The 20540-nt window shown below is 40.3% G+C and overlaps 2 protein-coding genes across 3 annotated transcripts; one reads left to right on the forward strand and one right to left on the reverse strand.

Moving 5' to 3' along the window:
- Positions 1–435: 435 nt before the first annotated feature.
- LOC124269524 (alkali-sensitive linkage protein 1-like) lies at positions 436–3673 on the reverse strand. Of its 2 annotated transcripts, XR_006896530.1 has the most exons (3): positions 3513–3673; positions 858–1790; positions 436–822 (listed from the first exon to the last, which is right to left on the reverse strand). XR_006896530.1 is itself a non-coding variant. In XM_046704553.1 (2 exons), the coding sequence occupies exons 1-2, from the start codon at positions 3653–3655 to the stop codon at positions 1133–1135; spliced, it is 801 nt and encodes a 266-aa protein (XP_046560509.1). In that variant the 5' UTR covers positions 3656–3673; the 3' UTR covers positions 436–1132. The 2 variants fall into 2 exon arrangements, 1 of the variants encoding a protein (XP_046560509.1); XM_046704553.1 differs by having other exon boundaries at positions 436–1790.
- A 13291-nt stretch (positions 3674–16964) lies between these two features.
- On the forward strand, positions 16965–18903 carry LOC124269525 (von Willebrand factor C domain-containing protein 2-like). Its single transcript, XM_046704555.1, has 2 exons — positions 16965–17300; positions 18741–18903. The coding sequence occupies exons 1-2, from the start codon at positions 17036–17038 to the stop codon at positions 18884–18886; spliced, it is 411 nt and encodes a 136-aa protein (XP_046560511.1). The 5' UTR covers positions 16965–17035; the 3' UTR covers positions 18887–18903.
- The last annotated feature ends 1637 nt before the right edge of the window (positions 18904–20540 follow it).

A 20540-nucleotide genomic window follows, 5' to 3' on the forward strand; every position in this document is an offset into this window, starting at 1 on the left:
GACACATGTCATCGTATCCCAATTGCGTGGATCGATGCTGATGCCGTTCATCACTGGAGTTTCTGATCCGGACTCGATTATGTACAGACCGCCGCCATATAGCAGCGTCGTGCGGCGTTAAACAACAACTTAACCAAGCAATCTACGTCCTGCAAGTATCCCACACACACACACACACACACACACACACACACACTCACACTCACACACACACACACACACACACTCTACTCTCTCTCTCTGTCTCTCTCTCTCACACACACTCTCACACACACACACACACACACACAAAATTATTATCAATTCTTTCCTGGAAATGAAAATGAAGACATCATTCCACCAGACCACCAGGAACTATATGACACATCAAGGGATGGCTTATTAAGGTTCACGGAAAGTTTTAATTTTCTACATCTATTAGAAATAGATATATTGTATGTTTTATTATCCGTTTATTGCCAGCCATATTTAACCAATAACGTTAAATGCATCACCTGAACAAATCTATATGTTGTAGATTATAGGGCCATAAATTCTCTAGATACCAAATGTAGGCATTATAGGGTAATTACCTCCGAACTAAACCTAGGCATTATAGGCTCTTAAACTCTGCACTAAATCAAGCCATGATAGGGTCATAATCTCTTAACAAAATCAAGGCATGTTCAGATCATAACATGTGAACTAAATCAAGGCATTATAAGACAAAGGCTAAATCAAGGCATTATAAGATCATAACATCTGAACTAAATCAAGGCATTATAAGATCATTAAAACTGAACTAAATCAAGGCATTATAAGATCATAACATCTGAACTAAATCTAGGCATTATAAGATCATAACATCTGAACTAAACCAAGGCATATGCATTATAAGATCAAAGCATCTGAACTAAATCAAGGCATTATAAGATCAAAGCATCTGAACTAAATCAAGGCATTATAAGATTATAACCCTTGAGCTAAATCTAGGCATTTTAGGATCATAACCTCAGAACTAAATCTAGGCATTATAATATCATAACCTCTGAACTAATTCTAGGCATTATAGGGTCATAACTCCTGGACTAAATCTAGGAATTACAGGAATTTAATCTCCGTATCAAATCAAGGCATTAACGGGATATCATCTCTATACAGCAGGCAGAGAGTTGTACACATGTCCAAGATACGTCAGCTCGGATACGTTTGGTTTAAGCAGGTTGACTGCAGATGTGAGATAGTCAGTGTCCGGCTGCCGTGTGATGTACCACGCATACCGGTATATAAAGGGTGCCGCTTCGAGTCGAGGTACGATCTGTTTCATATAGTCCAGTTCTTTTTGTACAGACATTGTCTTGGGACATGAGAATTCCGTCAGCCATATTTGTTTACCGTACCGGTTGTACAGAGACTCCAGATAGCGCATGTCATTATCCGGGTCACAGTTGTATGTGTGCGCAGCCAAGAAGTCAACCCGGCAGCCACTGCAAGCCTGGAAAAACTCGTCCAGCCAATCAGTGGGCTCCTTGAAGCAGAGATGCCAGCCATTACAACGAGCAGGGGCGGGGCTTACGAGCAGCTTGCCTTGTGCGAGTCTTTCGATTTCTGGCCAATGAGAAGCAGCAGTTTGAGGAGTAATATTTGATTGGTCGCGTTCATTTGGTTCGTTATAACCAAGGATGTAGTGAGACGATTGGGAAACATGCTGTGTGTAGTTTATCTGGAAACTCCAAACCATAGGAACAAACTCTCCCCTCGGGCTGCAGCCGTCGTGGATGAAGTCGATGTAGTTTGTCCGCCAGTTGTACCTGAAATACAACGGAATGAAGTAAATGTGAAGCGTACTGACAATATATAAGCTCCCCAAGGAGTTGAGATTGACAATGCGATGTGCCGTTGAGATTGACATCCAGTGAACGAGGGAAAAACAAAGCGCCTTTGAGCAGCTGAGCTGAGCTGGATATCGGCGCTATATATACAAATGTATGTATGTATATATGTGTGTATGTATGTGTGTATGTGTGTATGTGTGTATGTATGTATGTATGTATGTATGTATGTATGTATGTATGTATGTATGTATGTATGTATGTATGTATGTATGTATGTATATAAGCGTAGGGTATATAAGCGTAGTAGAGGTACAGCTCGTTCAGCTTGACCTGAGCTACTCTACATATGCATGTCCCGGGATGCACAAACGGCAGGTCGAGTTAACTTTATTAAATAGGGGAGCAACGAATGTTATTAATGTTGCGTTCGTGCAAAACATGCATACATAGATTCGTAACAGAACCTGTCCCGGAAAACAACACTTCTGAAAAACAAACAATCATTTCATGTTTTAATTGAGTTGTTTATACAGTCATATGCTATCTAGTTTGGTTTACTAACTTTACAACGTACAGACGTCAGTTACTTTCACAATCCGATTCACTCTCGCTGTCACTCTCTACACCCAGTTCAGTTATCACTTTTTCTATTTCATGTTCAACTGCAATATGTTTGTAGCTTCATTTTTAAAGAAAGTTAGGATATTGCTGACGATTCTCGACACTGAGATGTGAAACGGCGACCTTGTCTCGGCTGTTCGGACATGTTGACAATCAACTGACAAATGTGCACCCTTCACAATAATAGACCCAACCAACTGTGACACGGTCATGCAATTCATTAGTATTAACTTCATCAGGTCAAGCTGAACAAGCTTGTAAGAGAATGAGTGAAATTTTAACTTGCACAAACGGAATTCGCACTGGTGGAGTAGTTTAGTGGTCAATCCGTTCGCTTTTAACGAATATGAGCTGCGTAGAACTCCCTAAGTGCACGGCCAGAAGCCTATAAATGATGTCACCACCAACACTTCATGGATATTTGGAATAATGCATGGTTTTATTATATAACGTCAACGAAAGGGAAAAACTCGGAATATCCGCCAAAGAGTTTCCATTGAGCCCAAAAAGAAAATTAGCGGTATTAGTAATAAAGCAATCTTAGAGATATGACAATTGTAACTCCCATTCTTTATCACAGACTTCCGAATAACCGCGAAGTGTTTGTAAAAGGAGCCCTAGAACTCAGTGACTCAGAAATAATCACGCCAAAGTGGTGACTAGACCATCTCATGAGTAGAAACTCCCAGTCAGTCGAATATTACGTGGTAGGAAAACTTAAACGGAATCAATTATTAAACCACAGAAATATGGATGTGCATTTTCGTCGACGGATTCAACATTTGATGATTATTGACTATAAGTATGATGATTATAATTGTTTGACTTGTCCTCGGTGCTATTGCCGCTGCGTTGCGCGGAGCAACACCTATAAGAGAATCGGAAATTATAAGTTGTACATAAAAACATATATTTTTGTTCTGGATGAATGAATTATCAAGGTATTTATCAGACGATATAACGTCAAACTGAAAAAATTGAATGTGTGTAAATTCCTGCGTACAACGCCACAAGGCTTAAGCCTTTCAACAAATTAGGATCATGATTGCGGATCTACATAAAACGCTGTTATCTTACCACCATGATGACTCTGTTAATGTGTATGAGTCGTTACAGAGGAGGACGTGGTTGTTGACGCCGTATCCTCTCTTCGTTGATGCTGCTGACGGAGAAAACAGAAGGAATAACACAACAATAAAGATCTCCATGCTCAGACTCATGCCAAACAACCCGGCCACCAGCAGGGTCAGCAGGTCAGATAAGGCAAGTGTGGGGAGCTGATTTGCTCACCACAAGGTCAAACCCAGGAACGCGAGTACACTGGCAGATTAAAGTGTTCTTTGGGAAACGAAAGGTCGGCACCAAAGCACCATCAAAATATTATGACCATGGAGGGACCCAAATCCTCAAGCAAATTGTGGCGCTTTAAATATCTTTCCTCCAGTGTGACAACTGTACAGGGATGTGTTATACTATGTTGTACGCTTTGAGTTACATGAAAATCTCAGATGAGTCTCCTCACCAAACTGAAAAGCACATGAATGTGATACCCTTAGGTCAGTTTGAGGTTTACAAATTCAACATATCGAGCCTCCAGTGTGACAACAGTACCCGTGATATTTATACAAAATTACTAAAACGGCGTACAACCATACCTCTCACTCACTTTGGATATCTTGGGGCACCTGGAAAATGTCACATTAAAGAACTTTGGAAAACCGAAATATTCCACGAAACCTATCAAATCTAAATTTACAGCTAACTGTTTTTCATTCGTACAATTGCATCTTTATATATCTCTGATATATGTTATATTCTCCATTTTCTGTTTTTGCTAGATTTGTATAGATCGTGTATACGAATAAATAGATGTACCCAACACCTTTCAATAAAGATTAAAAAATATGTGCTAAAAACAATCAATATCAATATCACTGAGACATTGTTTGAGTATCTACCTATGGTAATATGTTGTTACTAGAAACTATTACAAGAGGATTGATCCAATGCTTATTTTGAGAGGCGATTAAAGGTATCGGGTGGTACATATTAATGTTAAATTTAATAAATATTGTAAAACGTGACTCTCCAATCACATTGTCATTAATGTTACTTGGAAGTCCTGATATGACTATTCAACAAAATGAATACGTTTTCAAGTGTGTGCAAATTTTTATTCATCAATCAAAACGTTTTGAGTGATCACATAAGTCGTGTCCCTTCCTCTCTTCTCCCTTTAACTTTCTTATCCCTTCTCTCTATTCTCTCCTAAGATGTATATAATTGAAATTGTATGTATGTAAATATTAGGGAGCGGGTCCCTTTCACATTTGTGAATAAAATAATTAAATCAATCGATCGGGTGGTCAGGCCCACTGATATGGTTGACATGTGTCATTATATTCCAATCGTCAAATTCTACCACATATTCAGATCATGAAAAAGAGGTTGTTCTGTATCTGAATAAGCTCATGAACTTCACTGCCTTGTGCTATGTATACGCTTACTCTTAGACAAACATCTTAATATGGGTGGGTGCAAAATTGAATATACACAGGCGTGGAAACGGGGCCACTGGCCTTTAGATACCCGATGCAGAGTGATATGGAAACATCTGTAAGGCCATAATGATTTTATGTTTCTCATCTCCAACCTAAGCATGAGAATCAGTTCGCGGAATATAATGAAAAACAAAATGAAGATTTAAAGAACAGTTTTTCACTAATTGTGACACTTTATACACGTGACAGATCTTTAAATGCACTAACGACGTAAATCGAGTCTCTACTGCACGGTTTCATAAAATACACCAGTCTACAATATGTGTGCGATACGAATAATTCTTCCTGAAATCGAAAAACAAGTCGGTTGACCGGTTGACAGCAAATCCCTGTGTGATGTTTATCATGAACACAATTGGTCGCTAGTTTCGTGTTTTTCACATTGTCACACATCTCTTGGTTGTAGGCACTGCTTCTTTCTGTTTAGTAGAGTGAGAATAGTTAAGAATGTATATCCACAGATGAACAAGATGCACGCCTGCTGAAAATGAACATCTACTACTGCTTCCAGAATAGATTTCTTTTGAATATGGAAAGGGCTATGTTGCTTTTCTTCAAGCTGTGTGCAGAAACTGTTTCAATTTTGAACAATGGTTCCTGTTTGCATGTATTCAAGTTGGCATTCTGACCCGATTCCTGTAGTAGTCACTTTGGTACGTTAGTTGTCCAATCAGTATACTTTAGTTACTCGTTCCCTGCTTGCTTCAAAGGATCACCACAGTGTATATCCCTGATTACATTCCTTCTTTCCACGATAATGTAAACTTGACGTGACATTTCGATATCTAGCAACATCTTTCACGAGCTTGTTGTTTCTGTGTCACTTGCCAACACATGATTCGGGTGCAAGTTTTGTAATGTTAATTTGATTGGTGCGTTAAAAACGAGTGTGCCTCTTTGTCCAAGCATCCAAAGTGAGTGACCGAGTGATGGGTGTAACTACGAAAGAGGTTTGACGAACGTGTTCTAAAAACAGAAACCTTGCATCCTTTTCTTGAGTATGGACATGGAGAGTAATGCAGAAGTGTATGCCTACCAGGCCTTCACTTTTGAGAGATCACCACGGTTTGGCATGCCAAAGCTCTACCTTTGGCCTGACAGATCCCCACTGTAAGGCATACCAGAACATGTGTATGGTCTCCTAGTGGTTCGCTCGTCACGCCAATCACTTGATATAAATTTTATTTTTTTAAACGCAGCACTCAGCGATATTCCAGTTATACATGACGGGTGTCATAACAAACTGGATCCAACCTGATATTATTGACAGCAGGAGCAACAAGTCATAAAACAGCGAAGTCAGCCACCCGACCACAAGATCACTCATGGTCGGTTACATAAATAGTGACTCAAAATAAATAACTCATCAATAACTCATACACACCTTAAAAGATCGCTACGAATGTATTTTTATTCACACTGATGTACAATTTGCCTTTAATTCGAGGATGCCGAAGCCCATGATATAGTGATGTAATTAACCGTGTGCTTTGTTGCACCACATCTATCCCCCAAAATATTCCTTAGCGATAACCCATTGGTTATGGGGCAAGGGAGACTAGGTATGTTGATTCACTTAATTATACAAGACCAGTGGAGGTGACACTTCACCTGCCTGAAGGGCCAGACTGTAGAGGGGGGGTAACATTCATCTCACGAAGGGCCAGATTCATTTAATGTAAGGATAATACCCACCTTACATTCTTACACTATTGAACTGTTACACATCTCACATTACAACTCAAGCTACAAGAAGACCAGCAACTGTGTGGAGATAATTTTTTCTCTGGATGCTCAGCCTAGTCTAGACTAACAACTAGTCTCTGAAATGAACATGATTTACGGATAAAACAGTTCATAATAAAAAAAATAAGAAGTAATGAAAAGGAGCCCTGAGACATTCTTAATTTTCAGAAACTGAAGAAATCTAGACTTGCCACATATTCTAGACTTGCATGGACTTTCTTGGATATATTTGTTTCAGGGTCTGTATGACAGACAAGGCTTAGACCTGTTTCTTATAAAAATACTGGACCATTGTTGCAGTGAGGTGAGTGTTATCATCTCTGTCGCTGCTGCTATAATCGCTGCTTTCGACATTACACTGCCTCTGTTTTGTACTACCACTATGAAACCTTTGTAGTGATCTGTGAGGTGAGGTGAAATTTGGTTTTACGTCGTGCTTGAGAATATTTCGCTCATACGTGTCGTGACGTGCATGCATGTGTATGTGTATGTGCGGCTGCTTGTACTAGCCCAAACTGAAGCTGGTTGTATAGTGCTAGCGCACTGAGATACCATGCCGCAGTGAAGCATGAATACCCCACTCTGACACATTATACTAACTCCGAGCCGACCAGTCCTTGTTGTACCCATTAATATCGAGCGCCAGGCAGGGACCAACAAGTACCATATTTTAACGTCTTTTTGGTATGACGCGGTCGGGGATCGAACCCGCGACCTTCCGCTCTCCAGGCGGACGCTCTAACCACTACACCACGGAGGCGGTCCTTGTAGTGATCTGTATTAATATGTTAACCTAGTTAACCTTTCAATACAATTGTACATCATATCTCGTTGTTGTACGTTGGTTTCACATAGGTTTCACATTTTTTTACAGACTTCTTGGTTAACGTTTGGTTTTGAAGTCACCTTGGGATTCAACATTGTAACATTTACTGACATCTCTGCTAACATGGCTGACACATGATAGTTTAGATCTTGGTTTTCATCTCTGCTTACATTTATCGTTCTACATCTTTACTAATATCACCGCTTACATGGGTGCTTATATGAACGTTTACATGGCTGCTGACATCTCCGCTCAAATGGTTGCTTACATCATTGCTTATAACTTTGCCTATATCATTGCTTACATCTTGCCATTTGAAGTTGGACAGCACTACTTATATCATTGCTTAACTCTCAGTTTGTATGCTTTTTTAAATTATGCTTCTACCATTACTCATTTTGCTGCTTACGTCATTGGTAAACACTCCTGTATGCGAAAGTTATTGATATGGTGAAGTTATCGAACCATTTGGACAGGCTGGGCAGCACTGGTCTGGTTGTTTCACGGCATCAACACACATAGCAACTGCGCAGTCAATGACAAAGCAGGCAGCTGGACCGAGAGTTCCGCAGAAACACTTCTCACATGGTGTTGGACTGAAGTGCTCGCCGACCAAGTAGAATTTGCCACGATGTACGCATCCGCCGGGCATGGTTGTGTGGATGTATGGAGGATTGGTGTTGATGACGGCCACCAGGCAACTCAGCAGGAAGAGCAGGATACTGGTCATCGTTTTGTTTGGGCAGGAGACAGGTAAATATGGTCGACTGTCGGAATGGCAGTTTTGGTGTGACATTCAATGTCTGGATTTCGATATATAACCAACGTCACGCGTAGGATGTGCTTCTTTTCTTATCAGATTGATAGTGGCACTTGTGTAGGTAGAAGAAAAGTGTTGCTGAATGATATGTCCTTATATATATATATATATATATATATATATATACATACATACATATAGATATATATAGATATAGTGATCCTGTGATAAATACAATAATTTTTTGTCACTTCGAAAATGAACTCATTCTAGTTCGTTAATAACGAAGTTTCCGACTTTTAAAACATGCTGTATATGTTCATTACCGAAATTTAAGCAGTTAATATTAAATGTGTGCGTTATTTGCAATCGACTAAAATGTGGCAGCATGTGGCCTGGACCCGAAAACGGGCTGCAAAAACTGAATCAATCAGAATTTGTCAAACCAGTGATTGATATAATAAACACTGATTCCACGGCGTCGGGGTAGGTGCCGTCAACGTTGTATGTGGCAGAAACGTTATAAGAATACATAGCTCGTTATAGAATATGGACTTACTATACAGTATATGGCCAGGGTGCTGTTGTACAAAGCGATCTTAGCGCTAAGGTGACCGTATTTCCCATACCTCAACATAGATTTAAGGTAGTCTTAGCGCTAAGGTTGTTTAGTACATCACCCAGGACAGAAAGTAATTCGTTATAACCGTAGTTCGGTATAGGCTTATCCACGTAGTATACAGTATGTGGTCGGGACCCTAAAGCAGTTCTTTATGTTAAGCGTATGCAATAGGTTCAAATTGGAGTTTTATCCCTTTACGTTTTCGAACCAAAACATTTCGCTCAGTTTCTAGCAATTTGAATGGTGTGTTTGTTTCTAAGGTCTTGGGTGCCATTCTCCAAAGCCTTTGCAGTCAGCCAGAAGTCTTTGATAAAGTTACAATTGTCTTATCGCTGAGGTTGTTATGTGGAACAGTGCGCTTGGCCTAACTACCGCCCAATGGAAACTGTTTGGCGGATAATCCAAGTTATTCTCTGTCGTTGTCGTTTGATAATAAAATCATGCATTATTCCAAATACCCATGAACGATGACATGATTTATAGGCTTCACGCCTTGCGCCATTGGAAGTTGAAATATCCGTAAAAATCGAATGGGATATGAAGCTGTGAAATACCAGAAATACAGTTCAACTCACTTTTTGTCACATCAGCGGTTACTTGAAATGAAACATCCTGCCCATTCCGAACGATCTGGGCATCGGTACTTAAACCGTATGTACGTTACGTTTCATGGGGATACAATTTGTAACTATGTCTAAAACGCTCATGCTTATAACGAACTACTTTTGTCCCGACCACATACTGTATACTTGGTAGATTAGCGTATATCGAACTACGCTTATAGCCGACTGCTATGGGGGCCCGACCACATACTGTATACTTGGTCGATATGCGTATACCAAACTACGCTTATAGCCGACTGCTATGGGGGCCCGACCACATACTGTATACTTGGTCGATATGCGTATACCAAACTACGCTTATAGCCGACTGCTGTGGGGGCCCGACCACATACTGTATACTTGGTCGATATGCGTATTCCAAACTACGCTTATAACCGACTGCCAATGGGGGCCCGACCACATACTATATACTTGGTCGATATGCGTATACCAAACTACGCTTATAGCCGACTGCCAATGGGGGCCCGACCACATACTGTATACTTGGTCGATATGCGTATACCAAACTACGCTTATAGCCGACTTCCAATGGGGGCCCGACCACATACTGTATACTTGGTCGATATGCGTATACCAAACTACGCTTATAGCCGACTGCTATGGGGTCCGACCACATACTGTATACTTGGTCGATATGCGTATACCAAACTACGCTTATAGCCGACTGCTATGGGGTCCGACCACATACTGTATACTTGGTCGATATGCGTATACCAAACTACGCTTATAGCCGACTGCTATGGGGTCCGACCACATACTGTATATTTGGTCGATATGCGTATACCAAACTACGTTTATAGCCGACTTCCAATGGGGGCCCGACCACATACTGTATACTTGGTCGATATGCGTATACCAAACTACGCTTATAGCCGACTGCCAATGGGGGCCCGACCACATGCTGTATATTTTAGTCGATTCGCATGTGCGCACACACTTAATACTAACTACTTTAATTTCGGTAATGAAGACATTAAATAGTCGAAATTGGTATAACAAACTGCGGTAATAACGAACTAGAATTAGTTTACTTTGGAAGAGGCAAAATTGTATTGTCCTTTTCACAGGATCACTGCAATCAGGGATACTCTACAACAGTCTCCCTGCTGCAATACAGGGTTCATAAGAAATCATCTACCTGCTCTACTGAAGGTGACCCACATATCACTTTTTCTTATGACAAAGGTGAATCGTTAGAACCACCCACGTCCACCTACACCTACACCTACACCTACACCTACACCTACACCTACACCTACACCTACACCAACAGATGTGTAGCATTATTGAGGATGGCGTGACATATTCTATTAGTCCTGCTAGTAGTAAATACAAATAGGACAATATATATAGTTTGATAGTAAGTTTCGGGTCATTAGGGTAAACCTGAGCTCGGATTTGTTTGCTCTTGTAACGCACTTTTGGTGACACTGAAAACAAACAAATCCTAAGGTAGCTTCATTTTCTATTTCTTCTTTGAAGAAGAAAAACATTCTGTAAATGTTTGAAGGCTTGTAAACGTATGAATGCATGTGTGTGTGTTTCCATTTCATTTATTTGAAAGTTCATTCTGCAAACGTTTGACGGCTTGTGTACGGATGAATACATGTCTCTCTGTTTGTATTATGTAGGATGTCGACCTTTCCAGTTGAAGTTGAGCTGTTTGCTTCTTTCAAAATTGAATATTTTTAGAGACTACGTAACATGCTACAATAAAGCATTACTTGTAATAGTCATGGGCATGTGAATACTGCTACCAATATGCTAACAATTACACATGATATTATATTATCATGAACATGAAATACTAAACATCATGAATTACATATTATGGAGCAACAATGTTGTACATTTGATATAAGTTTGATATAAAGAAAGAGCTTTCATGAGACGTAAATATGAGTCACATTGTCAATATTTTAACGTAAAGGTTAGAGAGTTTGTATTCAAAGTAGAGGAATTTATATGTATATTTCACAACCTTAAACGTGGCATCGTTAACATATAAACTTCAACTTATACGCTTGAAATTTGAAATGCTGAAACAATCGACAACACAGAAGCATTCTAATGGCGAAGCAAACTTTGGTATCTGTATCTGATCATCTTCGAAGTAGGCAACAGGGAGCTCGGGTATCACCCCGACAAGATGGCTACCAGGAGGAACCCTGGCAACAACCTCCTCAGATTTGGGAGACACCTGTCATAAAACACCATCGTCAGCAACGCTTATCATACTTATCTTCCACCTACACAACTGCCACTATCAATCTGATAAGGAAAGAAGCCGCACACTTTACACGTCACGTGGTCATCAAACTATTGGTTATATATCGAAATCCAGACATTGAATGTCACACCAAAACTGTCATTCCGACAGTCGACCATATTTACCTGTCTCCTGCCCAAAACAAAACGATGACCAGTATCCTGCTCTTCCTGCTGAGTTGCCTGGTGGCCGTCATCAACACCATTCCTCCATACATCCACACAACCATGCCCGGCGGATGCGTACATCGTGGCAAATTCTACTTGGTCGGCGAGGACTTCAGTCCAACACCATGTGAGAAGTGTTTCTGCGGAACTCTCGGTCAAGCTGCCTGCTTGGTCATTGACTGCGCAGTTGCTATGTGTGTTGATGCCGTGAAACAACCAGACTAGTGCTGCCCAGCCTGTCCAAATGGTTCGATAACTTTACCATATCAATAACTTTCGCATACAGGAGTGTTTACCAATGACGTAAGCAGCAATATGAGTAATGATAGAAGCAATGATTTAAACCATCATGTAACGTCTGAGTTAAGCAATGATATAAGCAATGATATAAGCAATGATATAAGCACTTATATAAGCAACCATTTAAACGGAGATGTCAGCAGCCATGTAAACGACCATGTAAACTCCCATGTAAGTAGTGATATAAGCAAGGATGTAGAAATATAAACGAAGCAGAGATGGAAGCCAAGATGTCACCAATTCATGTGTCAGCCATGTTAGCAGACATGTCATACATGTCACGTGGTGATCTGGAACCAAACGTTAAACAAGAAGGTTGTAAACAAAAAACAACGAGATGTAATGTACAATTGTGTTCTAAGATTAACTAAGTTAAATCAATTAAATCAATACAGATCACTACAAGGTTCCCGAGTGGTGGTACAAAATAGAGAGGCAGTATAATGTCGATTATAGCAGTAACGACAGAGAGATGATGATACTCGCCTCATTGCAACAGTGGTCCAGTTTTGAGTAAAATAGGCCGAGGCTGAGAGTATCCAGCTTAATAATGATCTCCATCCAGTTGCCGCTCTACATGAAACTTGAGATGTGATGTGAGATAAGAGGAAAGCCTAAGCACGTTAAAAATATTCCAGACGATTCTCTAACTCCCTGGAGTAGTACACCACTGCCCCCCATTGTTATAACGTTATACATTTGGAACATTGTTACACAAAGCATGACACTGCATGCATGATTCATCAATTAGGTAAACATTCAAGTAGGTAAAAATGTGTTCAATACTGTAAGCATGTGAAGTGGTTCTTGTCCTTCCATTAAATGAGGGATAGATTTGGTGCAACAAAGGACATGGTAAATCTCATCATTGTATCTACCGTTATTACAATACTGTTTAGTAAAGCAACTGTACAAATGTCGTGCTACTGGCGTAATCGGTCATTCATGAATTTGCTTCCCACGTTCGCCATATTTTGTCTTCCAGGCATGAACTGCAAACACGGTGACGTCATCATCAAGATTGGCGAGGTGTATCAACCTGACAAGGCGACTTCGTGTCAGTGCAACTTCAATATCCCCATGGACCATGGCTTACTTGAATTAAAGCCAAATTGCACCTCAGTTTGAATAAATATACATTCGTAGCGATCTGTTAACGTGTGTATGAATTATTAATGAGTTATTCATTTTGAGTCACTATTTATTTAACCGACCATGACTGATCAGGTGTAGGGTGGCTGACTACTCTGCTTTATGACTGTCATGTTGTCAATAAGGTCAGGTTGGATCCAGTTTGTTAACAGACACCTGTCATATAACTGGAATATTGCTGAATGCTGCGTTAAAGAACAGCAAATATATATCAAGTGATTGCCGTGACGAGGGAACCACTAGGCGACCATACACATGTTGTGGTATGCCTTGCAGTGGGGCACTGCTCTGCCAAAGGTAGGCCTCTGGCATGCCAAACCGTGGTGATCTGTCAAAAGTGAAGCTCTGACTAGCAGACGCTGCTGTATTACTCTCCATGTCCATACTCAAGAAAAAGATACCAGGTTTTTAACTGCCAAAACAATATTGGCATTCGATCCGAATCTCACCAAAGAGGGAAACTCGTGTATTTTTAGAACACGTTCGACAAGCTGGTTTTTACTCACCTAGAATAAACATATGGATATTTGGTGGAGTGCGGATGCTTAGACAAGGAGGCGCTCTTGTTTTTAACGCACCAATCAAAGTAACATTATAAACCGTGCAGCCGAATCATGTGTTGGCATGTGACACAGAAAGAAACAAGCTTGAGAAAGATGTTGCTTGATGTCAAAATGTCACGTCGAGTTTACATCATCGAGAAAAGAAGGACTGTTATCAGGGATAAACACTATACCGTTTAGTATACATCGTTTAGTCTTTATTCTATAACGAACTATGCATATAACGTGTCTGACACCTTCAGCGTTGATGGCAACGTGGATTGTTGTTCATTATATCAACCACTGACCCGTGAAGGTCCGGGTTAGAATGAACCTGCAGTAACCCATGCTTGTCGTAAGAGGCGACTAACGGGATCGGGTGGTCAGGCTCGCTTGCTTGGTTGACACATGTCATCGGTTCCCAGTTCCGCAGATGGATGCTCATGCTGTTGATCACTTGATTGTCTTGTCCAGACTCGATTATTAACAGACCGTCGCCATATAGCTGAAATATTGCTTAGGGCGGTGTAAAACTAAACTCACTCAATCAATCAATCAATGGTTTGACAAATTCTAACTGATTCAGTTTTTTTCACCCCGCCATTTTATAGCTGGTATATATACAATATTCGTATGAAATTATCTACCTAAAACCAACATTAATGCCAAGATGACAAGGGACAAAGGCGTTGTAAATAAAGCATTGTTCTGATAAAAAAACAACTTAGGTAGGTGAGGTGAGGTGAGGTGAGGTGAAATTGGGTTTAACGTCGTGCTTGAGAATACTTCGCTCATATGACGACGTGCATGTGTGTGTATGTGTATGTGCGGCTGCTTGTACTAGCGCAGACTGAAGCTGGTTTTATAGTGCCAGCCCACTGAGATAGCATGCCGCAGTGAAGCAGGAATACCTCACTCAGACACATTATACTGACTCCGAGCCGACCAGTCCTTGTTGTACACATTAATGCCGAGCGCCAGGCAGGGACCAACAAGTGCCATATTTTAACGTCGTTTGGTATGACGCGGTTGGAGATCGAACACGCGACCTTCCGCTCTCCAGGCGGACGCTCTAACCACTACACCACGGAGGCGGTCTTAGGTAGGTATGGTATTGTTGTGTCAAAGATGACTTGTAGGTATAGCATTGTTCTGTCAACAATGACTTGTAGGTATAGCATTGTTCTGTCAAAGATGACTTGTAGGTATAGCATTGTTCTGTCAAAGATGCCTTGTAGGTATGGCATTATTCTGTCAAAGATGCCTTGTAGGTATAGCATTGTTCTGTCAACAATGACTTGTAGGTATAGCATTGTTCTGTCAATGATGACTTGTAGTCATAGCATTGTTCTGTCAACGATGCCTTGTAGGTATAGCATTGTTCTGTCAAGGATGCCTTGTATGCATAACATTGTTCTGTCAAAGTAGCCTTGTAGGTATGGCATTGTTAAAGGTATTCTCTAAGGGCTGATAGTATGAAATTACAGCCTGGGCAGTCTATGTATTGTGTTAGTGACTTCCGGGTCATCAAGCTTTTAAGTTTACCCGAGTTTAAATTTGTTTGCTCTAATGACGTATTATTGGTAACATTGATAACAAAACACATTCTTTATTAAATCCTAGCCATCTTCATTATCTTTTCAGAAAATAATGCTTCTTTCAAATAAAAGTCGTAGTTATATTCTGTTATATATAGTTTAAACGCTTGTGTACGTATGATTGTGTGTGTGTGTGTGTGTGTGTTTTATCATTTCATGAATATGCTTTCATTATACAATGTACTAACAATTACATATCATACGCATGTATAATATATTAACTTAAACATGAAATAACTATAACCATGAACTATACATATACAAAGTCATCCACAAATATATGACACAACGCTAATTCCCCTCCTACACGTTTCAACTTTATGAGCCACATATTTGATTTTGTTTGTTGTCAATAGCCACACTCAGTAATATTCCCGCTATATGGCGGTGGTCTTTAAATAATCGAGTCGGAACCAGACAATCCAGTGATCAACACATGAGCATCTATCTAACCGTGTGTCAAAGTCAGCACGTCTGACCAATAGTTGATAAAAATCATGAGTAAATGTAGCATGGGTATAAATGCAGTTCTTAGTCCGAATATGAACAAATATATACACCCACAAAATAATGTTTCAACACGAATTTCTCTCCTTCATAGTTCAACTATATTTCCAGGGAGTGAAGATAAAAGTATAGTCATCTACACTGCCTGAAAATTGAAACGTGTTGGAGGGACATTTTGCTGTGTCATTATTTAGTGGATTTCATGATATATGTACACGTGTGCACTTCTGAACTTCACAATCATTTTCCTCTGAGTGAGCTTTGCGAATTGGTCGCTTCACGTCACCCTTTACATTGGTGTAACTCAGGCTTGAGTTTTGTGCTGCTGGGTTGTTGATTTTTTTTGTCAAAATAGGGCGGGAATTGTTGTTTCTTTTTCCTTTATATAAATCCTTTTTGCAGCAACACTCAGCATAGGAGTGGAAAAGCCTAGTGGTTAAAGCGTTTGCTCGTCAGAACGAAGGCCCGGATTCGACTCCCCACATGGGTATAATGCGTAAAGCCCATTCCTGAATTGTCCCCGCCGTTATATTGCTGGAATATTGCTAAAAGCTGCGTACAACCATACTCACGCACTCACTCACTCACTTACTTACTCACCCACAAGGTCTGTAAATGCATATGAGCTAAGTTACCATGAAGGGTTACGCATAACTTGTGTTTCTTTTAACTCTGTGGCGTCTAATTTCTGGTGTTTTCTGAGTTACGCATTCGGATAATATAACATCTGCAATCCTAATCTTTGTGACATATCTTTCAGTAACATGTATCCTTTACCTACACAAGTGCCACTTACAATCTGAGTGGGAGCAACACACCTTACACGTCACGTGGTCATCAAACTACATTATCTTGAAATTCTGATAACGAATTTCAGACGAAAACTAACAGTCACCATTTGCACCAAGCTGCAGCACAAAGGAAACGATGATCGGTATCCTCCTCTGCCTGCTGAGTTTATGCCTGGTGGCCGTCATCAACACCTCCCCAGTCATCCTTACAACTACGCCCAACGCATGCCTAAACAACGGCAAATACTACATGGTTGGCGAGTCTTTCAGACCAACGCCCTGCGAGCAGTGCTTCTGTGCAGCTGCCGGTCGACCTGCCTGCATATCCATTGACTGCGCAGTTGCTATGTGTGTTGATGCTGTGAAATCACCAAACCAGTGTTGTTCAACATGTCCAAATGGTGAGATGTAAACAATGATATATAAGCAGTGATGTAACCAACCGTTTAAGTGGAGATGTCAGTAGCCATGTAAACGATCATGTAAGCACCAATGTAAGCGGTGTCATAAGCAAAGATGTAGAATGGCAAATGTAAGCAGAGATGGAAGCCATCTTCCATCAATTATGTGTCAGCCATGTTAGCAGAGACGTCAGTAATGTTACGTTAGCCGAGAAATCTGTAAAAGAACGCGATGTGACACCAACATACAACAGACAGATGTGATGTACAATTGTATTCTAAAATAAACTAAGTTTAAACTTCGGTACAGATCACAACAAAATTTCAGAGTGGTAGTACAAAACAGAGAGGAAGTATAATGTCGAAAGCAGCGATTATAGCAGCAACGACAGAGATGATACTCGCCTCACGGCAACAATGGTCCAGTTTTGTGTAAAATAGGCCAAGGCTGAGTATCCAGGGTACGAATGATCTCAATTGTTGTACAAAGAATACGACTGACACATAGCAGTAATGGTACTGGCTGCCGAACAGTTATCGCAATATTTTAGCGGTATTTACAAAATTACTGCGCCGTTCGTTACATTAATGAAATGCAATTAATAATGATAGTACTTAATTAGCTATTCACCGATGTGTCTAGCCCGTTTACTGCCGCCGATCATGTTTTTATAATATATAACGCGGCGGAAGGGAATCATGGCAGTACAAATAGGAGTTTTATCACAACTATCTGTAACAGTTATCGCCATTTCAGAATTTTTCAGGTCATTCGAGAAATAATATATATTTATATTATAAAGTAAAATCGAATAATTGACTGTGTGACTAGTTGAGTGTGTGTTTACAGTACATTGATAGGGAATGAAACAGTTAACGACTTTTGTGAACTTAAACTTGCTACTATATAGATCCTGTGACTAAGTTCAAAATTTGTTGTAGGGCTCATAACCTTATCTTCAATTTTGCTCTTTTCTGTTACTGACCGCGAAGAATTATCTTTTGCTGTCCTTTATTGTTGTCAAATACCGTGGTATTTAATACCGGAATTGGAATTGACCGGAAGTGCGCACGTGTGATACTGATGTATTGGCGATAACGGTTATGCAGCGATACCTGTTCGGGAGCCAGTACGGGAAAGAGGTAACCCTCAACTAAGTTGAGATGTAATCAATTGTGTAAGCATGTGAAGTGGAATATCCTTGTAATGAATCTGTCCCTTTGTGAGATGAATGGTAACCCTATTTACATGAATCTTGTATAAATAAGTGCAAGCAATATACGACGTACCCCTTGCTCCATAAAGTGTTACAAAAGCACATCACTATATCTTCCAAACTTACAATACGGTTAGTTAAGCAAATGTACAAATGTCGTATTACTGGCGTAATCAATCTTTAATGAATCTGCTTCACACGTTCGCCATGTTTTGTCTTCCAGGCTTGAACTGCAAACACGGTGACGTCATCATCAAGATGGGCGAGGTGTATCACCCAGACAAAGCGACTGCGTGTCAGTGTAACTTCGGTAACCCCTACCTCGGCTTCGGCAGCCTTGAATTAAAGGCAAATTGCACCTCAATCTGAATAAATATGTGTTTGTAGCAATTGGTTATGGTTTGTAGGAATGACTGATGAATTTCAATACTTATTCAACCATCCATTACAGATTGGATGGCCTGGTGTCTGACTTTGAAAATTGATGTCTCGTTGTTCCTGGTGTTGCGCAAGGAATTGTAGTGTCCTTAGCAACGATAACGATCTACAGCAAAATCTTTTTCGAAATTTGCGAAACTAACATATTTCCGTGAAAGATTCTTGTGTTTATGGCTGTCAAGTATGGGTTTTTAAACAATTTGGAACTATAGAAAAATACAAATAACTGCATGCAAAATTTCTACAGTAATAGTAACTGAATGTTTAATCTGCAACATTTTAAGTTGTCATTTCGGCCCCGTGAGACCCGGTGTTTGTATTGTATATCTGGACTAAATGTTTTATACCATGTAACACATGACACTGTAATAAATTAATAAACTAACAGAAATAGTCCGCTTATATGGCACTCATACCCAGGCACATTGTCTGGTCAAGGCGCTACGTACATTACTATCCCCGGTCATAGGACACTATGATACTGTTTCAACTCCCTGGCCCATGCTGCCTGTTAGGAGCAATGAACTACAACTTGTTCAGATTGACCTGAGCTACTCTACATATGCATGACCCGGGAGGTCAAATGGCACAAACGGCAGATCGGGTTATCTTCATTAAATAGGGGTGCAGAGAATGTTATTAATGTTGCATGCATACATAGATTTGTTACAGAACTTGTCCCGGAAAACAACACTTCAGAAAAAACACCCAATCATGTCATTTTAATTGAATTGTTTATACAGTCATATGAGTTAGTTTGGTTTGATAACTTTAAAACTTACGGACTTCAGTTACTTTCACAATCCGATTCACTCTCGCTATCACTCTACACCCAGTTCAGTTACCATTTTTTCTATTTCATGCTCAACTGCAATATTTCTGTCCCAATTTACAGCATGGGCACAGCAATCAGTCCACTCGATCGTTTACACCAATCATCTGATAAAAGGTGCACCCCTTCACGATAATAGGCCCAACCAGTTGTGACACGGTCACGCATATCATTAATATTCACTTGATCAGGTCAAAGCTGAACAAGCTGTAAACACTCACATTGCCAGCACATCGAACGGGTGAACTGGAGACAATGTGGCTCTAAGTATCTTGTCCAAGCATACTACGCAAACCTAGGTGCCTCCATCGGGGATCGAACCTTCGGCGTGATAGGTAGACGCCTTACCACCTTATTAGGCTCTACACCTGGCTATAAAGACACCTACATATGCTGTGTTAGGTCAGTGCGGCCTATACCCTGTACTCGTACACAAAAATCAAATGGTAATAGGTCAGAGATTTTAAGGATGTTAGGAAGACTTATAATATGGTTTTACTGTATGATAGTGACGGTAGTTCGAACTGGGTTTCAAAAGTTAGGAATGTTTTATGTACACAAAGATTTTGCTTGGGTGGTGAAACAAAGCAGTAGTAGATTCAGCTATTTCTGGCACAGTTGGCAGTCTAAGTAAACTTAGGCTCAGCATTATTCGTTACACTGCTATACTGAGTCTAACAATCCCTAGTAGAAGGAGCATCGATCTACGCCATTGGGATACGATGACGTGGGTCAACCAAGTCAGCGAGTCTG

This window comes from Haliotis rubra, unplaced genomic scaffold (assembly GCF_003918875.1).
Source record: "Haliotis rubra isolate DU_JTF1 unplaced genomic scaffold, ASM391887v1 Scf1452, whole genome shotgun sequence".
NCBI lineage: Eukaryota > Metazoa > Mollusca > Gastropoda > Lepetellida > Haliotidae > Haliotis > Haliotis rubra.